The sequence below is a fragment of the Condylura cristata genome, unplaced genomic scaffold (assembly GCF_000260355.1).
Source record: "Condylura cristata isolate star-nosed mole 26May11 unplaced genomic scaffold, ConCri1.0 scaffold00009, whole genome shotgun sequence".
Taxonomy (NCBI): domain Eukaryota; kingdom Metazoa; phylum Chordata; class Mammalia; order Eulipotyphla; family Talpidae; genus Condylura; species Condylura cristata.
In genome coordinates, this window is record NW_004567110.1 from 27,614,770 (window position 1) to 27,640,428 (window position 25,659).

Below are 25,659 nucleotides of genomic sequence, written 5' to 3' on the forward strand. Positions count from 1 at the left end.
TCATGATAAGTGACCTTGTTCTCCTTTTCATGTACCTGTTGGCTATCTATATGTCTATTTTTTTGTTGGTTTGTTTTGGGTAGATGTCTATTCATATCCTTTCGCTATTTTTCCATCAAATTGTTTGGGTTTTTTGGTTACTGCTGCTATTGATTTGTATGAGTTATTTATATATTTTAAGTGTTTATTTTTAAAGATTTATTTATTTATGCTTACAGAACTGGGGTACAGGCCAGAGGTGTGGTGGGTGAGAGGATTCACCAGAGACAGAGTGGAGAGCAGAACAGGCAGATTGAAAAAGTATACTGCTCAGGGGAGCAGCGGGATGGTCAGAAGAGGTCTCCCTTGCCATGTGTGTCAGCTCCCTAGCCGGGGATCAAACTTGTGCTGCAGTGGCTTCAGAGAGCTTCATAATGTGGTGCTTTAACCCATTGTGCCACCAAGGAGAGCCCTTGTTTACTTTTTTTACATATATGATTTAAAAATATTTTTTTGCAGTTTGGTAGGATGCCTTTTTCATTTTGCTGATCATCTCTGTGCAGAAGCTTTTTAGTTTGACATAGTCCTACTGATTTTATGTTACTTTTGTTGTCTGTACTTTGGTTTTGATTATATTATTCTTTATATCTCTTTTTATATGAAGCAGTATCTCATTGCTCATCTTGGACTTTTAATCCCAGTTCTTTTAAGTACACCTTCTTCTAGATATATGAGTTAGAAGTTAGATTTATTTGTAGTACATTTTATGTAAACAGCATGTTGTTGATTTTAGTATCTTTTAGTACTTGAGTAAAATACTATTTAATAAATGAAAAATCAACTCAGTTAACTTTATTGGCATGTAATTGTGTGCTAATAAAATATTAATCATAATTGTCATATTTTATTTTTTTGTCAGTTCATTTCCTCTGGTTTTTGTTTTTATCCTGTTCTTTTTGTTTTTCTCTGCAGTTTGAATTTTATCATCTGTTACTTTAGCATAGCCCTTAAAAATATCCTTTAAAAATCAGCTGATATAAAAAAAAATCAGCTGATATGTTGTTAAATTTTCTCTGCTTTTCTGTCAGGAATGCTCAAATAACATGGCTTTTCCTTCAAACACTCTTTTAAAGAGTTTAAAAACAACCCCATGTTGCTTAAGACTACATCTGCAAGTTAGGTAGTGAAAGCATGAGTACAAATGAAATCACACATTCCGTTTTATGAGATTTAGAATATTAAACTCTATAAACTAATGGTAGTAAATCACTGTTTTGTCGCATTACAATGAACTATATGAAAGTAAGTTTGTAGTAGACTCTATGAACCATATAGGTACTTCGGTGTTTCTTAAATACTGAATTAATAAATCTATGGCTTAGAGCGTTGGCTCAGTGATGTCACTGAGAAAATAAAGTAGAATAAAGTTAAGTGTTCTGCACCTTTTAAAAGAAACATTTCTATTGATTCCATCTTTTGCATTGTTGATCTTCTCCCTGTAACTAGTCACTAAATCTTAGGAATTCTTTAATCACATTTACTATTTATCTATGTGGCAACTTGTTTTTTAATCTAGGTTCTCAAAAATTTACACTTTCTCCCTAATTCTATTTCATTTCTAGGCTTTGCTGCAAGGTTATGCTACAAAAGACTTTCTTTTTCATACATTGCTTTACTGTTTAATTCTATGTCTCTCAGACAGAATTCAGGCATTTCATCCTAAATATTTATCCTTACTGCCTACATCTAAACTAAGAGAACACCATTTTTCTAAACAGCATTTGTTGTAGCTAGACAGATATCCCTACTGTTCTAGTAAATATCCCTGTTTTTGTGTATTTCTCTTTTTGCCTTCTTCATATTTTTCTTCTTCAATAAAATGATCTAGGACCCTCCCTGGTGGTGTAACCGGTTAAAGCATGGCACTATGAATCTATCGCAACCTCTGCAGCATGAGTTCAATCCCTAGGCAGGGGTGTGATTCACATGGCGTGGCAGACCTCTCCTGACCTGCTCGCTGCTCCCCTCAGCAGTGTATTTAAGTTGATCTGCCTTTTCTGCTCCCTATTCTGTGAATCCCAAGCTCCCCCCCCCCACTTCTGGTCTGTATCCCAGTACTGTATGTATAAATAAATCTTTTTTTTTTTTTAAAGATCTGTTTCTTCTACATAAGGTAACTGAGATTACCTTACCTATTCTACCTTTATAACTCTATATGTACTGTGCTAAACCATCATGAATATAACTTGGTAATTTTTTGCATATGTCCAAAAACCCCCCTGGTATACTCTAGTCACTATTGCTGTTGTTTATTGTGAATTTTAGCTAACTCAGAGAGTTTAACTTGATAAGGGTGGCATTAAAAAAAAAGAAGCAAAAAGTTATTTTATATAAGGTATAGACACAAAATAATATTTGCTTCTGTAAAGTACTTTTATTGCCATCATTTCCTTTCATTGGAAAAGTCTGAATTATCCAAAACATGACTGACTTATGAAAGAAGTTAACAAAATAGTTAACATCCTTTTGACCACTGATTCTGGCTGCCAATTTAAGATCAGTTCAGTTCTGTAGTAAATAATAGAATGATTTTACTTGTATATGTCAGAATACCAATAGTTCTCTATTGATTTTTGCCTTTTTATCCTACCTAATCTATAACTTCATCAGACAATTATATCTTTAATGATACAGGTTTATTTACAGGATTGCATTTTTGTGCATGGGCTCTAATTGTTTTTTTAAAAAGCTAATGGATGTAAAAGCAAAATGTATTTCTAAAGCAGCTGAAATGTTCTATTTTCATAACTTATGCACTTAATTCTAGGTAAAAGAGCAATCATTATAACCAATGAATCTTTCTAGCACTTATGAATGATTTTCAGTTTTTAACATAGAATAAAGAGGAATATTTTTAATTTATATCATTGGATTTTACTTTTGTAGCATCCTTTTATCAAGAATGCAAAACCTGTATCAATTTTAAGAGACTTGATTACAGAAGCTATGGAAATCAAAGCTAAAAGACATGAGGAACAACAGCGGGAACTGGAAGAAGAGGAAGAAAATTCGGTTCGTAAATACCTATAAAAGTTAATTTTTTTCCTTGAATTATTTTTCTATTATTTTGGCTTTCTTCTTTAACTATATTAATAACACTGTTTTTTAGTCAAGCAAGGTATCACTTATTTATTAAACCTTGAAATTCTTTTATTTGCATTATTTGTTATTTTTTCTTGATGTCTTAAGAATTAAGTGATTGGTGAAATGGAAGGTTTATATATTAGCTTATACAATATCTATTTGAGATTAACCTTTGTGTTTGTTGGATACATATTGTTTTGGGGTTCAATTTTGTTTTCTGTCTTCTAGAACTTTATTTTAATTGTAATTTATGCTGCAGATAAAGAGAACTACTCAAGATGGGTTACTAAAGAAATCAGAAGGAACATACAAGACCAAGCATAATAAACCAGTTTATTCCAATTTATTCTCTATTAGTGAGTCAGGACATTGTAATAACAATATAATTATATCTGTATATCACGTTTTCTAATGTCTTAATGCTTATATTCTTGCCAAGAATTTTTTCTTTGTTTCAAATTGTAGTATTCTTTTTCCTAGTTAAAAGATAGAGAGATCAGTATCTCTTGTTAATCATAAATGACCTCATATTATTATAAAAATCCAAAGACAGGTATTATTTTATTCTTTTATGAGTAGAAAATGTCTTTAATAACATCATCTATATTTTACCATAGAAGTTTATTTTTTTTATTTTATAATTTCATATATAAACAGTATTGTTTTACAAATTCAAATTCAGTTTTAATTTTAAACACTGGTTATCCAATTAGAATTTCTTTTGCAATGCTTTTAACCTTTACACAAATAATTAAGCCTTGTGTCTTATGCAAACTCAGGACAGGGAGAAATGCACATCTTTGGAGAATTGATTTAAGATTATTTTTTTGATATACAGCTACTCCAGTTTTTCATTTGGCAATGACTGTGGACTGCTTTGCGACAAAGGAGTTAAGCTCATATACATCATGTGAATTTTTTCGCCAATGACCTTTCAGACTTTTAAAAAGCATTCTTATTATAAGAGTGATTTTTTATAAGTTTGTGATGTCATATTAGTTCCATAAAGATAAATATTGTTAAGGGATAATATAAAGACTTTGGTTCTCAAAGAATTTTATGATTCCCACCCTGGGCTGTCTGGTTAACATTTAAACCTCCAAATTAACTTTTGTAAATTTTAGTTTTTGTATTTTTTTTTGTAGTTTCAAAGAAACTTGTCACATATTTCATTTAATCTTTTAAAAGAGCAAAATCATTCATGTATATATTACTATCCCACAAGTGATACTGGGTTAGTAAAGAAGTAATTTATCAAAGTTCGCAAAGCTGGTGAAGAACCAAAATAAAACTAGTTTTTTTTTTTTTTTAACTTTCAGATCTCCATTCTCCTTCATTAATACAATTCTTTATGTTTACTTTTCAATCAAGTATTCATTAATTCTACTGAAAGTAGATCACACTGGTTTGTCATAGTTACACAGCCACTGATGAGATTATATTCTCAAAAGTCTAGTCTTTGCCCCTCTGTGGTGGTACCTATCTACCTTTCCTTCACCATATACAAGTTCCTTATGGGTGCTGGGCCAGTGAGCTGTCTTTAAGTAGCTATCAATGGATAGGTGATTATTTTTGCGTTTATCTTATTTTCATGTATCTAAATATAGTCTGGTTTCCATTTTTGATGTCTAGGAAGTCATTGACCACCAAAACTTAGCAATTTTTACTAGTTTTTAAGACCTGCTACAGCTAACTTTTATTACTCTCTGCTATTTTGGTGATTTCTTTATTATTTTTTCTCTGCATCATTGAGATTCAGCATGTTGATTTTCTTTCTTTCTTTTTTTTTTAAACATGCCAAACAGCTTTCCTTACTCAGGACCTTTGCATTTGCTGTTATCTCTGCTTGAAACATTCTTCTTCCCATGAAATCATTGGATGTCTTAATTCTTCTCATCTTTTGGATCTCAGCTATAAACAAACAAGGACCCTGAAAATTAGCAGCTTAAAAACACACACATTTATTATCTCAAGGTATTAATAAGTAGATTTTTCAGGTATGGCTTACTTGGATGATAGGCCAAGATCTTTCATGAGGTTTTAGTTTAATAAACTTGGTCTTAAGTTACAGTATAGATCACCATATATAGCTGGCAGGCTGTCTAAGTTCCTTGCCATGTGGTAATCTGCATAGATTTGCTTAAGAGTTTTCACAGGTTGGGTAACTGGCATCTCACAGAATGGAGTATCCAAGGGGCAGAAAAAGAAGGAAAGTCACAATGCTTTTTTAACACAACTTCAGAAATTGCACAATCTAACTTCCCCACATTCTGGCTGTTAAAAGAATTCACTGACCATGGAAAGTGTTGTAGTAGCCAATTCTTACAAGCTGCCAGTAAGTTGGCAAAATCTGAAAGTCAACTTTTTCAAAACATTGGAATCTAACAAAAACTATAGCAACTGGTTGGGAGTAGGTAGGGAGTACTTAATGAGGAAAAAGCTACTAAATTTTCAAGATAAAGCATTGTGACATTTTGACATATGTACTTCCCGTCCCTATTTTCTAGTTCAGTATACCTTTCATTGGGAAAAAAAAATTTACCAGTCTCTTCAAATGATTTTGCTAGAGCAACTGGATAGCCATAAGTAGAAAATGAGGTCAGACATCTACCTCTTATTATATGGTGGCCTTTTAATATGAGGCCTAATTGGATGGTTCACCAACTTAAATACAAAAGCTAAAATAGTAAAGCTATTAGAAGGAAATGTGGGGTTAATCTTAAATAAATTACAGTTGGCAGTAATTCTTAGCTATGACACCAAAAGTATGAGTAACAGAAGAAAAACAGTAAATTAAACATTAGCAAACTTAAAAACTCTGTAAAGCCAATGATCACAAAATGATGTAGAGAAAATATCTACAAATTATATATCTGGTAAGGGTCCAGTGTCCAGTGTCCAAAACATATAAAGAACCCTGACAATTTGATAAGAAAAAAACCACCATCTAACTGAAAAGTGGGCATAGAATTTGAGTAGATACTTCTCCAAAGATACACAGTGACTAACAAGCACAGGAGATGATAGTCACAACCATCAGTCATTAGAGGAATATAAATCAAAACTACAATGAGATAACGCTTTATACCCACTCTGTATGCTATGATTAAAACAATAGAAATGTAAATAAACAAAAAAAAAATCCAGAAAATAATGAGTGTTGCTGAAGATACGGAGAAATTGGAGCCTCAGGCACTGCGTATGGAAATATGATGGTACAGCTGCTGTTGAAAACAGTTTACTCCTTAAAAAGTCAAATATAGAATGCCACACAATCTAAACAATTCCTCTTTTAGATGTCTACCCAAAAGAATTGAAAACAGATAATCAAATACTTTTATATGATGTTCACAACAGCACTATTCACAGTAGCCAGAGATTGAAACTACTACTATCAACTGATGAATAGAAGAAAAGGAATGAAATGTTGACACATGCAACTAAGCAAGTCAAAATAAAAATGTTGGATAATCACATAACAGATAATTTCATAACATAAAGTACTTAAAAAACAAAACAAAACTAGAGGACATCCTGAGGTTAAGAGGGAGGGGGAGGGAAGAGGGTGAGGGACACAAGGGATGGTATTGGGGTGGGGAATGATAATTTTTTTCCACAAAAAAGAAAACAATAATACCATTAATTATATACTATTTGAAGTTTACTTCAATTGAAAATAAAAATAAGTATTTTAATCTGCCCCATAGTTGAGCAGAGGGGTGTTTTGAGGGGAGAACTGTCAGGGAATTTATGAATGTTTTTAACAGTAACAGATTGTTCTATAGCTGCAAATTATTTACATTCTTTGTTCATGCAGAATACCTGCCTACTAAGAACTTCCCTCTGTCTCTTCATAACATCAGCTCAAAGTCCAGTATTTAATCTTCTGAATCTCTTTCAGAGAGAAAGGAGTGTACTTGAGTCCAGTTAATCTCAATCTAAAGACCTGTGAATTGAAGGGATAAGCAGTTGACCACCACCTATCCAGTATACATTGGTGGGTCAAGCATAAGATTATCATTGTAGACTGTTCCAAAAGAGGGCAGGCAGGAAGCACAATAGCCAACTAGACCATTGCATGCTGGAATTTTGCCAAGGAAGTGTTAGCAGTTGCTTGATTAGCTCAGTTTTATTCCTGCCCTGAGTAATTCTCCTTGACTCTTTGCTCTATCTCCTGTGTTCTTTCTTCTGCCCTCAGAGTCATTCTTCCTTTTTTTGCATGAAGCTACCATGTAATCCTTTTGTTAGACTGCTTCCTGACAAGTAGAAGTTTTGGAGTCTCTTCAGTTTGTACTGCCTCTGCCTGCAAAACATGCTGCTGATGCCAATAGAGCTGTGGGTCTGTTATATATACTATTTCCTGTTGTGGTTCACTCCATTAGAAAGACTGTACCCATGAATTTTATTGAGATAATTGCTTCTCTGGCCTGTGCTTTTCCTAATACAACAGTGGGATAATGCCCTCAAACTTGTAAAATGTGCTATTATTTGCCGTGGATTTTTCTGAAATCTTAACAAAGTATTTCACAGTCACTTTTGCATCTTGATTTTTAGACCATTAAGGTTTAAGTAGTAGCTTTTTCATGTTGTAGCATTGTTTGCTACAGAGGCAGGGATTTTTTAGAATAAGCAAATCCTGTTTCTCTTTTTGTTTAATTGTCCTTTCTTGGACTTTTCTCTCGGCTTTTACATTTTATTATCAACAACCAGAAGAAATCAAGAAAGCATCATAATCTACCTGGAAATCTTTTCAGGTGGGCACCCACCTCATTAGGTACTTTGCCCTGTTAACATTCAACCTTAATACAGACAATAGTGTTCTTAATGTTTACCACTATGTAACAAGAATGTCCTTACTTTCCTGGAGTCTTCAAAGGCCATCCAGTTATAATAGTATTTCATGCCTCTTCAGGCTATTACAAACACTCTTGTCAAAGGGGTTCCACCTCCTGCCCACTACCCTGTTGCTTTCTCAGTTAGGTATATGTTACTTAGTGCTTTCTACTTTCAAGGTGAGGGAAGTTAGGTTTGATCTATGGAAGGAAGACTGGCAGAGTATTATGCACAGATTGAAAAATTTCATTCAGTTTGTATGATTTCTTTGTCCAAATAAGCATTTATTCTCTGAAACCAAGCTGTATTTTCTGGATAAAACTATTTTGTTTCTTTTTTGTTGTTTTTAATTGAGAATGAAGAAGAAAGTCTTGGCAGAGTCACTTTGAGTGTACTACTCACATGCTTTATTTGTTCTCAGGCAGTAGCTTCCATCTTGAGATCATTCTGTCAGTTGTTGCTCTGTATATAATAAATAAATACACATATGTACTCCTAAAACTATCATATAAAGAATAAATTAGAACTCTTCATATACTTACTGAAATTATATTTCTACAATGCCATTCATTTTTAGCAAAATTTTAAATCAGCATACTTCTCAGAAACAGTCTATGATTGTTACTAGATTGATACTCTATTTTTCATAAAAAGTCAAATACTTTCACAAAATGATAATTCATTTTTGACTTCATCAACACGAAGTTTGACATAGGTATATATAAAGTGTAGGCACCAGGACTTTTTCTTGTTCTCATTCAGATTATGCTAATATATCTGCAATATTCAAGATAATGAGCATGTTGAGGTAATGTATTAATTATACACTGTATGATATTATTCATATAGTTCTACTTAATGATTTTTTTAAGAGTTATTTATTTATGTGCACAGAACTAGGGTACAGGCCAGAGGTGCAGGGGCAGTGAGAGGATTCACCAGAGACAAGAGTGGGGAGCAGAACAGGCAGATGAATGAAGTACACTGCTGAGGGGAGCAGCGGGCGGGTCAGGAGAGGTCTGCTGTGCCATGTGGGTCACCTCCGGGGCAGACAGGGATCAAACTCATGCAGAAGTGGCTTTAGCTTCTCAGTGCTGTGCTTTAACCTGCTGCGCCACCAGGGAGGGCCCTACTTAATGGTTTTTTTAAAAATTACTTTTTAGTTAGCATATAGCTTATTGAAACACACGGGCACTTATAAGTGTTTAAATGTTTATACAGTATAAGAGTTCATGTTTGCTCTTTTTCAATAAAATAATAAGGCAAACACTCCACATTTGGTTTATTGGATATACTTTAAAAGTAGAATGGATGGTCTTATTATATTGAATGTATAAGTTAAAGTTTAGAATACACCATTGCCAAGTGGTCATTCAAAAAAGTACATTAAAAGATTGATAAGGAATTTACCAGGATTGCTCTGTTACTGGGATGGAAAATTTTCCATGTGGATCACAGTATTAGGTAAAAATATAAGAAACTGAACAGATGTGTCAAGCAAAAAGAAATTATTGTGAGGTTCAGCTTGCATGAAACCACTGAACTTTTATACATTTATGGGTTTTTTTTGTTTTTACTTTTATTTAAGGAAAGATGTTATTTTCATATTAAGAATAATTCAAAGAAAAATATTCTCTTAACTAGCTTCAATGTGTCTCTCTGTGGGAAAAAAAAAAAAAAGGAAGATTCTTCTGGCTAGTCCTTATGGTTCAAACTAGCTTATCAGGCTGTGGTCCTTAATGTCTACAGGATGGCATATCTCTTTTAAATGTAATCCACTGAAACTGTAATTCTCAGTATGGGTATAGAAAGAAATGCCAAGATCCTTTGAAAAAAATCCACTCTCCAATAGTGGTGATAAAGCCTCTAGGTGAATGTTTCTCAGAATTTTCCTCAGTTTTACCTTACTGTTCTTTAATAGGCAGCTTCAAATCAGTCTACCTCTTAAGAACCTTTTGAACTGGTAGTGAGTAGAACCCCATTACCAAATAAATAGTTGAATAAGAATACTGGCCCTCCCTGGTGGCGCAGCGGGTTAAAGCACAGCACTGAGAATCTGAAGCCACTTCCGCATGAGTTCGATTCCCGCCTGCCGCCTGCCCGGAGGAGACCACATGGCGAGCCAGACCTCTCCTGACCCGCCTGCTGCTTCCCTCAGCAGTGTACTTCGTAGATCTGCCTGTTCTGCTCCCCACTCTGTCTCTGGTGAAGCTTCTCACCGTCCCTGAGCCTCTGGCCTGTACCCCAGTTCTGTATGCACAAATAAATAAATCTTTAAAAAAAAAAAAAAAAGAATACATTCTTTTTCGGAGTCACTGTGTCTTTTACAAAATAATTTTCTCTAGGTAGTTAAGCAAAGGTAGTCTCAGTCTATTAATTCCCATTGTATAAGAACAGTTATAGAATAATGAACCATTATCTGATTGATACTGTGCTTGCCTTAACATCTCCATTTGTGAAATCAAGGTTGTTGTTTTACAGTCTTTTTCTCATTCACAATGTATCTTTTCCTTTCTACCATGAAACTTGCTGTTTCTTTTTTGGGGGCTTTGCTCTAGTTTTAGGCATTCATTTGGCACACCTGCTAATTATGCTAATTATGGTATAGGGAGACTGCCTGTTTTGGTAGCCTTTTTAAAAAAATTTCCCACATTTAAAAAAATTCTAGAGTTGTAAAATTCATCATACTGAGATACTGCATTATAAGAGTTATTTATAGTTGGCATTGAGCATAATACTTGAGCTCATTGTGGCTCTTGATTTTTCTATGATTAATGAGTACAGTTTTCAGAGAATTTAGAGTTATACTAGTATCAACTTAAAATTTTTCCAAATTTGATTTGCTTATTTAAAAAAAATTCAGCTTACTACAGTTATAGAAACATTTCTGGCCTACAATTAACTTGACATTTCCATCAACTCTCAGTATGACTTTAGTGAAGGAAATAATAGGTAATAACCATTTTAAGATATATTGTTTTTAAAACTTTTAGTGCTGTACACCTGTGTCATGGGTAAATATTATAAACAAACCTCTTTAACTATTTTTTATTCAAGAAAGGTATGAGACATGATTGGAAATGCCTTATGAATTTGATTTTTATATCTATTATAGGAAAGCTTGTCTGATGAGAATGTATCTTGACAAATTGACATGTTTTGATAGGTGCTGAGATAATTGTACAGATTTTTAAAGTTAAACAAATTGCAAACAGAGATTTCTGCAGGAGGTTAATCGTGATATCAAGGTTTTTGTGTTAGTTTAAACATTGCTGAATATGAGAAAGATCTCCTATTTTTGGTATTTCTGAACATGTGATATACATTTGGTTCTGAGATGGGTCAGCTATATTGCATACTAAAAATTTGTTTTCTGGATTTAGGAAGGTATTCCCAAATTTTTACTATGAGTTGATTAAATAGCATGCTTATATTTGTTCACATTTGCTGTAAATATTTGAATTGTCTATAGGTAGACTACTTTTTAATAAGAGTACTGTTAAATTTATTTTTCTATTCAATACAACTTTTAAATGTAACATTTTGTTGTTACCTCATAATAATGTTACAAATAGTATAATTTCACATAACTAAAGCTGTGTGAATTGTTTTTGCCATATAAGAGTTTAAAATACATCATTTGATAGAATTCACTTTAAAAATAAAATGTACTTCAGGGCATTCTTTGATGTGGTTTGTATATACATTGGAATACTATTCAATTATAAAAAAGATAAACTCCGACTTTTGCTCAGCATAAGTAGAACTTGACAGGGTTATGGTAAGTGAAATAAGTCAGGAGAAAGAAAGATACTGGGTGGTATCACTTATATGTGGAATATAGAGAAATTAAACAATAGACAAGATGAAATCAAACCAATGAAGAACCCTAAAAATCTGGCTGTAGAATTGAGGCTACCAGCAGGGGAGGGGAAAAGAGGGGAGCAAAGTGAGGAGGAGGTACAATGGACTGAGGTGGTGGGCTTTTAGTGCCTTAGTGATTTGTGTGGTGTGATCCTAAGTACATCATTGTAAGCAAATGTTATTTCAATGAAGGATAAAAACACACAAAAAAGAAATTTCAACATGTTTTTTTCTTGTCAACACACAAAAAGTATATGCATATACTTTCAAATCATTTAAAGTCTATATGTTAGTTACCTCTAATGGAAAAATGGTTCCATGGATTTTGTGATATTTAATATGTAAAATATTTGAACTGTTTGGCTACTCTTGGAGAAAAGTAATGATTTGTTTTCATTTTGAGAATTTTTTTTAATTGGTGTAAAGGTAAAGGCATCAGAATTTTAAAAAAGGCTTTTATATGATTCTGTTACAGAAAAAAATCACTGATATGTAGAGTCTAGCACTCGGTTTTGTGGTAATAAAACATACTCAAGTATTTATTTAAATTATAAATTGAGGGATTTTCTCCATTATCCTTTAATATTTTTTTTAGATTTTAGATTTACAGAGAACTGTAAAAATTGTACAGAGTTTCCATTTACCTAACATGCATTTACCCCTTTATTAGTAATTTATAGTACTGTGGTACATTGTTGCAATTAGTGAAGTAATTTTGATAGATATTTTAAACTAAAATCTTTCCCTATCCAAATTTAAATTTTTACTAATGTAGTCATCATGTTTTCTTAGACTCCTCTTAATATCACAGATTGTCCTTGCTCCTAGTAGCCTTCAGAGTAATCCTGGTTATTGTGTAGACTGTTCCTTATTAGGGGATCATTGGGATTTTTTGATGTTTTTCTTTATAAATTCTTGTGTAATTTTTTAGAGGTAACATTAATTTACAGCAGTGCATATAGTTTAGGGTTATAGATTCACATCTCTGGATGTGTGTTACTATGCCAAGCCCACCAGCAAGCACCCAAAATCCTTCATATACCCCTTTGAACCTCTTCCCCTTCGCTCCCTGTCCTTCACTTCCCCTCTGTAGTACTATCAATTTAGCTGTCAGATTTCTGGATTATGCTATGGTTTAGTTTTTACTGTTCCTTTGTTTTGTTTCTTTGTATTCCATATATGATTGAAATCATCTAATACTTGTCTTTCTTTTGACTTCTTTCTCTTTCATAATTTCCTCCGCTTCCATCCATTTTGTTACAAATGGCAAGATTTCATCTTTTCTTGTTATAACTGAGTAATATTCCATATGCATATCAGTACATCTTTATTCACCCAGCTGTTCTTTGGCACCTTTTATTTCCATAACTAGGCTATTGTAAATAGTTCTTTAATGAACAAAGGAGTGCATTTATCCAACATCTCTTCAAATTATTGCTTTTGTGTTCTTTGGACATATACATAGGAATAAAATTGCTATTTCATATAGTAAATCTATTTTTAATATTTTGAGATACTGCCATACTGTTTTCCACAGGGACTATAATAATCTACATTTCCACCAACAGTTTATGAGGGTTCCTTTATCTCTACACCCTTATCAACACTTGCTGTTTGTGTGTTTACTTTGATATGGTCCATTCTCACAGATGTGAGGTGGTATCTCATTGTGATTTTGATTTGCATGGTAAGTAATGAATATTGTCAAGTGCCTGTTAAGCTGCTTATATGTCTTGTTTGGAGAAGTATCTATTTAATGCTTCTGTCTATTTTGTTGTTATTGCTGAGTTATATGAATTCTTTGTTGATCTTGCATGTTAGCCCCTTCTTGAGTGCATGATGTGAAAATACTTTCATTCAGTATTGTCTAGTTATTTATTGATAGTTTCGCTGTGCTGATGTTACTAGTTTGATATAGGCCCGTTTATTTTTGCTTTGTTTCCCTAGCCATTGTATTTGAGTCCCCAAAGACATTACTGAAGTCAGTGTTGCAAAGAGTTTTATGTGTTTACTTAGATGTATCTTACGACTTCCTGGTCTTAGCAGCCAAGTCTTTAACTCATATAGAGTTCAGTTTTATGTATCCATAAAATTGTGGAAATTGTGGGGTTTTTTTTTGGCTTGTTACTGTCTAGTTTTTTAAGCATCATTTGTTGAAGAGTCTTCCATTTCTTCATTGTATACTCTTGGCTTCTTTATATTAAATTAACTGTCCCTACAAGTGTGGATTTACTTCTGATCTCTCAATTCTGTTCCATTGGTGTTTGTGTCTATTTTTATATCATACAGTTTTGATTATATTTTTGATGTTTTCCTGTATAAGACTGAAGTGATTGACTTTTGGGAGAAAGACCACAGAACTAAAGGATAATTACCTCATGACATATCAACAGTATTAGAGAAATAATTACTTTACCTCTGTTCACAACACTGTCACAGAAAGTATGGATTTCCCACACCAAGTAATTATTCAACTCACTGTGGTACCAGCTGTATGTCCTACAGGTTGATTGATTCTTTCATTAGCCTCCTGTAGTTAAGGGCCATATCCCTCAAAATTGTTGCCCACTTCAGATGTCTGTCACAAGTCAGGGCAATTAGCTTTAAGGTAGGATAGCCCACAAACCCATTCCACATATTCACTAATTTTAAAAAATAGCTCACAGAACTCAGAAAAACACATTACTTTCTATTTCCATCTTATTATAAAGGATACAACACAGGGAGTATAGGTAAGGATTAAGGAACTTCTTTGAGCTCTCAGATGTCCCACTCTCTAAGCACTTACATTTAATTTCTCCTGATCCCTTGTTTTTATGGTTTTTAATGGAGGTTCTTACTTAGGCATGGTTGATTAAATTCAAGCATAGAGACGGGATGGTGGGGGGCACAAGGATGGATCAGGAGGTAGATCCAAAATTTCCAACCTTTTGATCACATGGTTGGTTCCTTTGGAAACCAACACCCATCTTCTAAGTCACTCATGACTTAAAGGGTCTTAATTCAAAATAACAAAAGTTGTTCCTCAGAGACAAAGACTCAATATATTTTTTTCTTATTTTATCACAATGCCACAGGTAAATTCTGTCATCATAATTTATCACTGTTGATGTGATCTATAATCACTTAACCAAGGTACATTTGTCAAATTTCTTCACAAAAGTTGTTCTTCTCCTCTTTCTACATTGTACTTTTTGAAAGCTACAGGGTTCTACATTAGAATGTACAACATAAGGAGTAGGGAGTTAAGCTGCCCTTGAATGAGGTCAGCGTATTATACAATATATAATCTGTATACATTTTTATTTGGGGTTTTTGCCTACTTTTCCCATTTATTTATGTCAGTATTGACTCATGGTTATTTACACTTAGAGTTGTAATCTAATATTCCTTTATTTGCGAATGATAGTCCAACTTGAGTATTTCAAGCTAGAGACAAGATTCTTGGTTTGTGTGACAGATTAATGTAAATTCAAGGATGCAGGATCCACCCACTTTTTTTTTTTTTTAAAGATTTATTTATTTGTGCATACAGAACTGGGGTACAGGCCAGAGGATCAGGGGCGGCGAGAGGCTTCACCAGAGACAGAGTGGGGAGCAGAACAGGCAGATCGACGAAGTACACTGCTGAGGGGAGCAGCAGGCGGTTCAGGAGAGGTCTGCCACGCCATGTGGTCACCTCCAGGGCAGGCAGGAATCGAACTCATGCGGAAGCAGCTTTAGCTTCTCAGTGCTGTGCTTTAACCCGTTGCGCCACCAGGGAGGGCCCCACCCACTTCTTTTAAAAGCAGCGGGTGGGTCAGGAGAGGTCTGCTGAGCCATATGGATCACCTCAGAGTTTGGGGGATGGAACTTGCACTGAAAAGCTCTGGCTAGCTTGTAGTGTTGTGCTTTAACTTGCTGCACAGGGAGAGCCAGAGCAGGTAGTTTCTATTTTGTTGCTCATATGTTCTTGTATATTAGTTGACTCATTTGTATCTTAGGCATACCATGTTTTTGTATGACCTTTTTTTTGAATATTTCCTTATTTTTGATGGCACAATAAGATACTCCAAGCTCATCTTGTTTATTTTCTGTCCCTTTTATTGGAACTTTGTATCTGAAGCCAGCCCCTGAATTCCTGTTATGTTTTTTTGTGATGTGGGATGTTGTCACTTACAGACCCTCTTAGGTGAGACCAAAGATAGGTAACTTGTAGATACTTGTATAGTATAGACATTTGTTTGTGAAGGTCATATGTAGGTATATATTTCCATCTGTAAATACAGTAAGCTAAATACGAGTTCACCCTGATGTTTCTGACACTAACCCAATACTGTATGGATAAGTTTGCCTCTATGGAATATTTATAACTTCCCTCTTCCCCAACCCCCCCCCCCAAGCTACTTTGATGAGAAACCTAGCTCCCCCCATTACTACCCATTTAATATATACCTAAGTTTCAGTATAAATGTATCTTGGTTTCAATATTGTTAATCCATATTCTCATGGGACACAACTTTATAAAATGGAGCAGTCTTTTATGCAATTAATAATTCTTTTTAAGTCATTTCAGAGTCTGTTCACATGGGTTACTCAGGTTAGAACCTCTATTCCCATCTCCTTCATTGACATTCTCTAATGTCTTTGCAATATGCTTAGGTTTCTTTTGGTCACATTCTGACCAAAATATCCTTACCTTCTAAGTTATTTTCTCAAAATTTGCACAAATTGAGATTCATTCTCTGTGGTGTGAAGGTCTATGACTCTTGACAAATGCATGGTGTCACATAGCCAACACTGCAGTATCATGCAGAATAGTTTCACTACCCTGAAATATACCCTGTGCTCTACCTATTCAACTCTCCCTGAACCCTTTGCAATCATACATATGCTTAACATATATAGTTTGGCTTTTTCTGTAATGCTGTATAATTGATGTTCTGCAGCATATATTTAGACAGGCCTCTTTCACTGGACAATATGCACTTAAGATACCTTTGTGTTTTGTGATTAATGATTCACTTTGTCATGGAATAGTACTCCGCTGCAAGGAGTTATCACAGTTTATCCACTTACCTGCTGAAAGACATCTTGATTACTTCTAGTTATTGAAAATTATGCGTAAAGCTGCTCTTCTGCATGCCTGTCTTTGTTTAGATGTAAGTTTTCAAATCATTTTGGGTAAATACCTACAACTGTAATTGCTGAACCTGTATGTTTAGCTTTGTAAGAAACTGGCAACTCTATTCCAAAGTTATATACCATTCAGATTTCCCATCAACAGTAAATGAGAGATTCTGTTGCTTAAGCATCATCACCATCAATATATATTGTCAGAGTTTGCATTTTAGCAATTCTGATATGTTACTAGTATTTCATTGATTTTTAGTATGCAGTTTCTAGGATAAGGATATTGTATGCATATTTGCCATTTATCTAACTTCTAAGACTTCACTACTTTACCCCCATTTAAAAATTGTTATGCTTTTCCTGTTTTTAAGAATTCCTTGTATAATTGGGACATCATCCTTCAAGAGTATATATTCTGCAAATATTTTTCTCAGTAGTTTATCTTTTCATTGTTAAACAGTCTTTCACAGAGTAGTTTTTCTTTTTCTTTCTTTCTTTTTTAAGTGACATCATTTTTTACTGAGGTAATTACTGGGTTTACAACACTGTATGTAATTTTTAGGTAGATGTTCACATCTCTTCAGATGTATATTATCACACTTATACTATCATCCAGCACCCAGAATCTGCCACCATAGTTCATTGAGCTCCTTTCCCACTGTAGCCTTAATTCTGAAGTCAAATTTCTAGGGTTTGTTGTAGTTTAATTTTATCTGTTCTTTTGTTTTGTTTCTTTATATTCCACATACAAATGAAATCATCCAATACTTACTTTGTTTTAGAAGTTTTTAGTTTTAGTGTTGTCATATTAGTTGTTTTCTCATGGATCTGTGTTTAGTATTTTATCTATAAATTCAACACCAAACTAAGATAGAGGTTTTCTCTTTTGTTCTAGAAGTTTACTGGTTTTCCATGTTATATAAAGTTTTAGATTTATTATAGAGTTAATTTTGGTGAAAGTTGTGAGATGGAAGGGTCCTTTTTTCTAAAGATTAGTTGCTTATATTTTTGTGGATTTGTTTCTGGACTCTATTCTGTCCCATTAATATATTACTGATTTGTGTTTCTATTCTTTTGTCTTGAAGTCTTCATTGTCTTTAAGTCTTATAATTTTACAGAAGTCTCATATTAGATTTTAGGGGTCTTCCAACTTTATTTCTCATTTCATTATTGCTTTGGCTATTCCAGTGCTTTTGTCTTCACGTGTAATATTTAGAACCACTTTGTCAATATTTGCAGATTAACTTGCTAAATTTTTTAGTGGAATCAGGTTGAAGCTATAGATTCAGTTAGGAAAAAATGTAATTCTCTTAATCCATGCATGTGGAATCTGTCTCAATTTATGTAGATCTTCAGTTTATTTCATCAGTACACATAGATTCTATACATGTTTTGTTAATCATAAGTTTCTCACTTACTGTTTTTTGATGCTATTAAAAATGTTTATTATTTTAAATTACAAGCCAATTGTTAGTTGTCCATGTGTAGGAAAACAAATGATTCTTTATAATTTCTTTTTGGCCTATAATCCTGCTATACTCATTTATTACAGGAGCTTTTTGTAGATTTTCTTTGAAATATTCTATATAGATAATCATGCCCTCAAAGACTAAAAATAGTTTTGTAACTCTTATTTTCTTGTTTTATTACTGCACTCAATTTTGTTTAAACTTGTATGTTTCCTTGTTCTCACAAGGTTTCTGCTTTCTCCTTTTTTTCAGTAGGATATTTTTTACATTCCTGCTACTTGCCTACAAGAAAGTTGCAGTGTAGTGAGTGAGGCAGAAAACTAAACTGATCATAATGCAATATGTCAATTACTGTTACAGAGTATATGCTTTTTACATGCTTTAAAAAGTTCCCTTTTTCAGTCAGGTTATCCCTTTCTTCTAGGGTCTTTTTCTTCAAAATGATAAAAAAAAAAAAGTAGCTGTATTTTACCATTTAAAAAATAAGTAAAAAATTATTTCAAAGCTTCTGTTTCTTTATTTTACCAGCCAAAATACTCTCCAGCTGGGCTCTCTTTAAGGCAACTTTCTAGATAAAGTAAGATCACTGTTGTACATATTTTAGTATCCATGGCTCATTTTTTTGCAGGTAGTAGAGATGCAGAGGGAATAAGCAGGCATTTTGTAGTTGGTAGTTAAACCATAAACAAAGATGGGATTGTGTAAAACATGTTTAAAGAAAAACAGGTATTACTTTTGTCTGTACTTCTTACTTCAGCCTCATTTTCCTTATTAACTCCTTTCCCTCAGGAGTCATGTTAGCCTTTGACTGCTTTCAAAAGGGGAAGGAGAAGCTCCTCCAAGTTTCAGTTAGACACATGCTCCTGTATGTTCCCTTGGTATCCTGTGTGTATGTCGATGAGAATATTTATCTCACTTCATTTGTCTACTTTATAACTTTTAAACCACTAAACTTTAACATTTTCAATGGTAAAGACTATATTTTAGTACACTTCCTGACACACACTAAGCATTTATTACACAAATGTTTAATATTTGTTTAAAATATACATGTATAAAATTGTTTTGTAATAGATTTTAATCCTTATTACTAGCATAGGTCTTCAAGATTATTAACATCATAATATATGTTTACATTTAAAAATTCATAAGGTACATACAGTTTACATGTCATGTTTTTGCTAAAATGTTTTAAAGTTTCTGCTTGCTATTAAACACTATTCTGTAAAATATAAAAGGAATAAGAAAAGGAAAAGTGAGGAAGAGCTTTAGGTCTTAGTTGTTTGCTCTAAGGCCATAAGATTTATGATTGTAAATCTTTTTATATAAAAGCAACAATAGAGTAATATGAAAATCTGGTATCTCTACTGAATGTTCCTGTTCAGAATTAACAACTACTCATTGAGCTTTTGCTCTTACATGAAGTCATTAGGGAAATTATTGAAAGTAGATTACACATACTTAAAAACATAAACACTGAATATTTAAAAACATAACTTGCAGCATGACAGTGGTTATAGTAGTTTAAAATACATCAGTTTTTAAAAAAAGAAAATAGTGACCACTAATTTGTTTCTATAAGTTGTTAACAGTATGTTAGTAATAATAATCTATGTTATGAACCTGTTTTATCTGTTTGTTGCCAATCACTGGAATTAATTCTAGTTTTTGTCTTTGGTGCCCTCTTGTGGAATTTTATAAATTGCTTGAAAGAACCGTTTTTAAAGGTGTTTTTATTTTAAAATTGTGATTTTATAATCTTTATAGTTTATTAATCCTTTGACATGCCTTTGGCTGTGAGAGAAAGGATAAAGTCATGGCTCAGGTTGCTTTTACTTTTTAATTTACCCTATTGTATATTAGTATTATGCACAGGGGATGTAAGATAATCTTTTGTTTGGAAACTTTTTATATAATGCCAAGAACTTGTGCAGTCTTGCATCATGGAGTCTCTGAAGTCCTGCCCACATGCCTTCTCACCATTTAGCCTTGTTGTACTGATGAACAAGTCTTTTATGACTTTTGGAGATTTTGAAAGCTTTGATGTAACTTTAAAACATGCTGTGAACATGTAAAAGTTAGGATGCATGAAGGCAGAAGTTTCTGTTTGTTAAAGAAGGTATCTCAAAGACAGCAGCTGTATATGCAATTGCGCCAGTTTTTTATTAAAATAGAAGTAACACCTACATAAAGCAATGGGAAGAAAATTTATTCTTCGTATAGATTTTCAGAAACTGCAAATCTTGCTCATTTTTAATTGATGAATACGTTATTACTTATCTAACCAATAGTAGAGGTGCTTAAGGACAGCTATTTGCAGGAGGTTATTTTGTATGATTTCTCTATAGACCTTAGCTCAGTTGAGTTGAACACAGTACTAATGAAACTAGAAGTACTGGCTGATCTTGCTGTGGGCTGTTAATCTTTTAATAAAGAGTAGTAGACACTGCAGGATGTATTGATAATAGGGTCAATGGGATACGTTCTATCCTTTTCCATATTTGAAAATACAGTTTGCCGAGTCAGAAAATATTTTAGATTAATGGTACATAGAGCTATCATGGTATGACATATACTAGGAAATGTACAATAGTACCCTCTTTGCTAACTCAAGTAATGATTGAAATATTTATTGATATGGTTTAGCATGTTAGCATGATCACTAATCCCTGAATTTAGTTATGCATGTAGAAGTAAAAGATTCCTACCACTGTTTTAATCAGTTTTATGCTTTTTCTTGAAGCTGTACTGCACATGCCTAGTAGATTTCTTGCTTGACTCTTTCACTGAAATTAAAGATTAGATCCCAATGTTTATCATGGATCAGTAGCAAATTCTATTAAGTTTTTTTTATTTATTTAAATTGGGCAGGGTAGGGAGTGATGGTTCACAAGTAACTGGCATCAACTGTTTTGTTTCTGTCTCATCTATTCAAAATAGCATCTTTTGGAGTTTTCTTTTTTATTTCATTTGATCTCTTTACGTTCAGAATGTTGCACCTATTTTTGATCTGTTGTACCTGACTGTCCCACTGTTTCTAGAGCATCTTGCTTCTTATTTCATGATTTCTTTCAAATTTGACTGATTTCTGTTTCCGTAGGTCACAAGGTCTGGTTCTGGTTCCCCTCTCTGCATTTTAGTTTATTAACCTTCTGATTCCAGTATCTCTACAACCTTCTGCTGCCCTTCCTTTGGTTTTTTCAAGGTTCCTAACATTGCTGCCAATCATCTTATGCTTGCTATACCAGCATTCTATAAAATGCAGGCCACCTCTTATTTCCATCAAATTCATGTATTGCTTTCCATTCTAGTCAAAATATTTCTATTTGAATTTGTTTTTTCCAGTTTAGAATGCCACTCTCTACTTTTTCCTAATTTTTATCATGGGAATTTTTATCTCAGTAAGTTCTAGGTCTGAGAAAGATAACTTAATCTTAAGAAATCTTACTTCAGTAGGTTGTTGTTTCTATCTGTACTAGGTAACTTGTTTATTCATTGATTATCTTTTGGATTCTGAACTCACATTTAGCTAGATTTTATTTCTGAGAGTAATGAGTTCTGGGTTGAAGGTTGAGTAGATGTCCCTCTTAGGTAGATTTTTGTTTCCATCAGGTTCTCTCTCATATGGGAACTGTATTAGGTTAATTTCTCAGCACGGAGTTCTCCAAACCATATGAGTAATGTTGGAAAACTAGACCTATGTCTGTACATTTGAAGTGATATACCCCATCACTCACTGCCCATCTTTACATTTTAACCAAAAGGAGACAGACAGGTTTGCTTATCATCTCCTATCTTTGTTGGTATATTTCTTTTTCTCTACCTTTTCACTGAGGATATAAACCATTTCAGATTCTCAGCATTATGTGGGGTTTCAGTTCTACTTTGGAAAGAGTCCTAAGATTTGACTCTTACTCAGCTTTATCCACTAAAGTAGATATCTTGTCACCACCCAGCACTGTAATCAGTGCCCCTCAGACAGCCCTAGGTTCAGTTTAGCTTGTTTTCTCACTCTGGCTCTCAGTTCTGTTTAGATGCCTTTGGGATTTCCTCTAGTAATTTGATTAGTACCTCTAAAATGCTTTAAAGATTCCTAGTGAAGCTATCTGCAGCCATTGTGGCATGAGTTTGATCCCCAGCCAGGGATCTGAACCACATGGCACAGCAGACCTCTTCTGTTTCATCAACTGCTCCCCTCACCTGTGTATTTCACTCAGTCTGCCTGTTCTGCTCCCCACTCTGTCTCTGGTGAATTTTCTCACACCCCCCACCTATGGTCTGTACCCCCCCTTTTGTATGTATAAATAAATCTCTAAAAAATAAAGCTCTAGATCACTATAATATTGTAACATTTTTGGTATAGTTGTTTCATTTATGTATCTTATAAGTTCTTTTTTAAAAAAATTTAAGGTGTTGTAGAATACATAATCATTATAATTGTGTATTTGAATCAAAACCATTTAGATCACTGTTCTATACTGATTGTGAACTATTATGTAATTATATTACCAACAAAGAAGTATTTACTATGTCAAAAGAGAAGGAAATTAGAATATTTCCAATAGAAAAATTATTTAAGGAATAGCCTATCTCATTAATGTTATAATTGATTTCCAAAATGTTTTTGTAAATATTCTTAAAATGAGTTAAATTGTAGCTGATTTAAAAATTCTCTAAGATAGTAGATGTTGCAAATGTAGTCTATCTAATAACTAATGTGGTCTGATTTCTGATTATTTCTCAGACTGTTATAACATAAATCTCTTAGCAATGGAGTAGGATTTCCTAATAATGTTTTCAAATATTTGTATTCCATGTGGATTTTATGATTCATAACCTGGATTATCATCAGTACTCTGTTTTGCATTCCTGGCACATGATGACCACTGATTGAAAATGCTATTATATTCCTTACTGGAATTGGCTGCTTTCTTCAGTGGGGAAGCATCTGTTCTGCAGATCTTTTTCTATAAAGTATCAACATATTTTTTTTTGAGTTTTCTTTTTTGAGGAATAACAGTACACATACGTGAAATATAACTTTGAGAAAAAATACTATCATTATTAATAATGTAAAATTTTAACAGTAATCAAAAATACCAAAATAATTTGAGATAATGCGTTTTAAAAAGTAGGAAGTATTGCTGAAAGGTTTCAACACTGTCACCAAATCATTAATTTGAGTTTTCTAACATTTTATGTACTAATTTTTATTCTAGTAACTATATTTGGGTGTCATCCTCTAGCTAGAGTATTGAATGCTTATTCTATTTTTAATGCACTTTCTACTATCAAATTTTAGTTAGATTATCCTTTTGCAGTGTGATTTTATAATAAAAATAATGTGCAGCAAAATCAATCCTTTGTGAACCTAACTCAATTTTTTTTTTATGATTTTATATTTTAAGCCAAATGTGAGTCTAGAGGCTTCAGTGTCCCTTTGTGGATTCAATTCTAATATATAATATAGGAAAACTGAAAATATTATTTCACACCAACCAGTTGCTACATTTCTTGTTAGTTTAATGGTCAGTGGACTGAATTTTTCAAGGATAAGAGACATAAGATTCACATATATAAAAATAAATTCAGTGTTTGGGGAAAAAAATAGTTGTGACCATGATAAAGTAAGATAATAAACTACCAAAAATTTTAAGAACTGATAGAAAGTCATCATTTTCTTCCTTCCTCAGTGAGATCTATAGGAAAAAATAGATTCCAGCTTTTATATTTTTTTGACTAAGTACAAATTAGTTTATGTGTGCACCCATTTCCTCATCTCTTAGTAAAATGATATATGCTCTAGCTAACCTTAAATATAAATTAAATTAGACTTGAGAAGTGCTGAAAATAATTTTAAAAGCCTCACACAATTGAAAGTTAGGTCTTCAACTTTAGAATCAGAATTACTATCATTAAATGAATGATCAGCTGAATAATTCTAATAAATGACATTCCCTCTAAGGTTGTTAAGTAGCCATTCTGTGTTTTATAATAATAAGTTGATTTAACTAAAATTGCACTAGAACTTTACATGACTGTCCTTAGTTCTGTTCTTTGATACTGTCTCATAATGAGCGTTTTAGCACTTATTCAATATATTCTGTAAGGAATGTGAGGCTCTATACTGGATACCAGGAATGTAACTGTTAAAAAGATCTGACTACTGTCATTATGGAATTTAGAATCTAATGGGAGATTTAGCAAGTGAAGTGTACAGACAATTACAGAATTGTGTTATCAGTGTGTGATTGGCACAGGTACAAGGTGCTATGGCACCTAACTCAGACTTAAGATGTCTATGTTGAAAGGGGATATTAAGTGTGATTCTGTTAAGAAATTGTACTGTAAAGCACCCACCCAGATTTTTTGTATATATGTTTCATTTCTGGTCTACTTATCCTTAAATACCTAACTTAAGGTCATCTCCTCTGAGATTTTCTTGTTAGAGGCAGAGTTAGAGACTCTACTTTTGGAACTCCCACTGTACTTTGTTCTTAATCATATCTTGTATCAGTCTAGTGTATAAGTGAGCTTTTCTTAGGCCTCAGATTCATCAAATGAAGCAAAACCATTTCTGTTCATTTTTGTATCTCCAATGTCTTGTCCAGTTTTTCACATATTATATATAGCAACTTCTTGTTGATTGGATTAATAATACAACTTGATTCATTCATTGAACATATTTGTGCCAAATACCTACTGTGTGCTAGGTGTTCTGAGCATTATGGATTCATCAGTAAAAAGAAGTCTCTGCCTTCATCAAACTATGTAAGTTTGATGTGTGGCATATGTGCTAGTGGTAGAGAAGGTATATGCTCTGAGGAATACAGGAAGATGAAAGAGCAATGGAGGCTTCAGTTTTAGATAGTTGTCACAAAAAGGCTCACTCAGGAGGTGACATCTAAATAGAGACATGAGTTAAATAAAGGATCAAGCTATCTTGAGGAAGAGTATTCCCAGGCTTTGAGAGATCAGCCAAGTAAACGGCTTGAAGGAGCAGCATACTTAGAATGCTCAAGAAACATCAAAGGAGGCCAGCATGACTAGAACATGGTGTGTGAGACAGAATGTGATAAGAGATGGGATTGACAGATGTGACGGGACCAGATCACATTTGTCCATGATAAAGATTTTGGATTTTATTCTGAGTATGATGGAAAGCCAAATGCAGGGTTTTGAACAAGAGAGTACTGTAATATAATTTTATCTTTTGAAAGTATCAATCTGCCTGTTGTATGGGAATCTAAAGGGGGCA

The 25,659-nt window shown here is 33.4% G+C and overlaps 1 protein-coding gene across 4 annotated transcripts in view; it reads left to right on the forward strand.

The window, feature by feature from the left end:
* Positions 1-25,659, forward strand: part of STK3 (serine/threonine kinase 3) — a 211,910-nt gene that overhangs the window by 115,157 nt on the left and 71,094 nt on the right. For all 4 annotated transcript variants that reach the window (XM_004679699.2, XM_012723058.1, XM_012723060.1 and 1 more), the window contains one exon: positions 2,926-3,051. In XM_004679699.2, the coding sequence (XP_004679756.1) occupies positions 2,926-3,051 (126 nt within the window). The remainder of the gene's footprint in view (positions 1-2,925; positions 3,052-25,659) is intronic.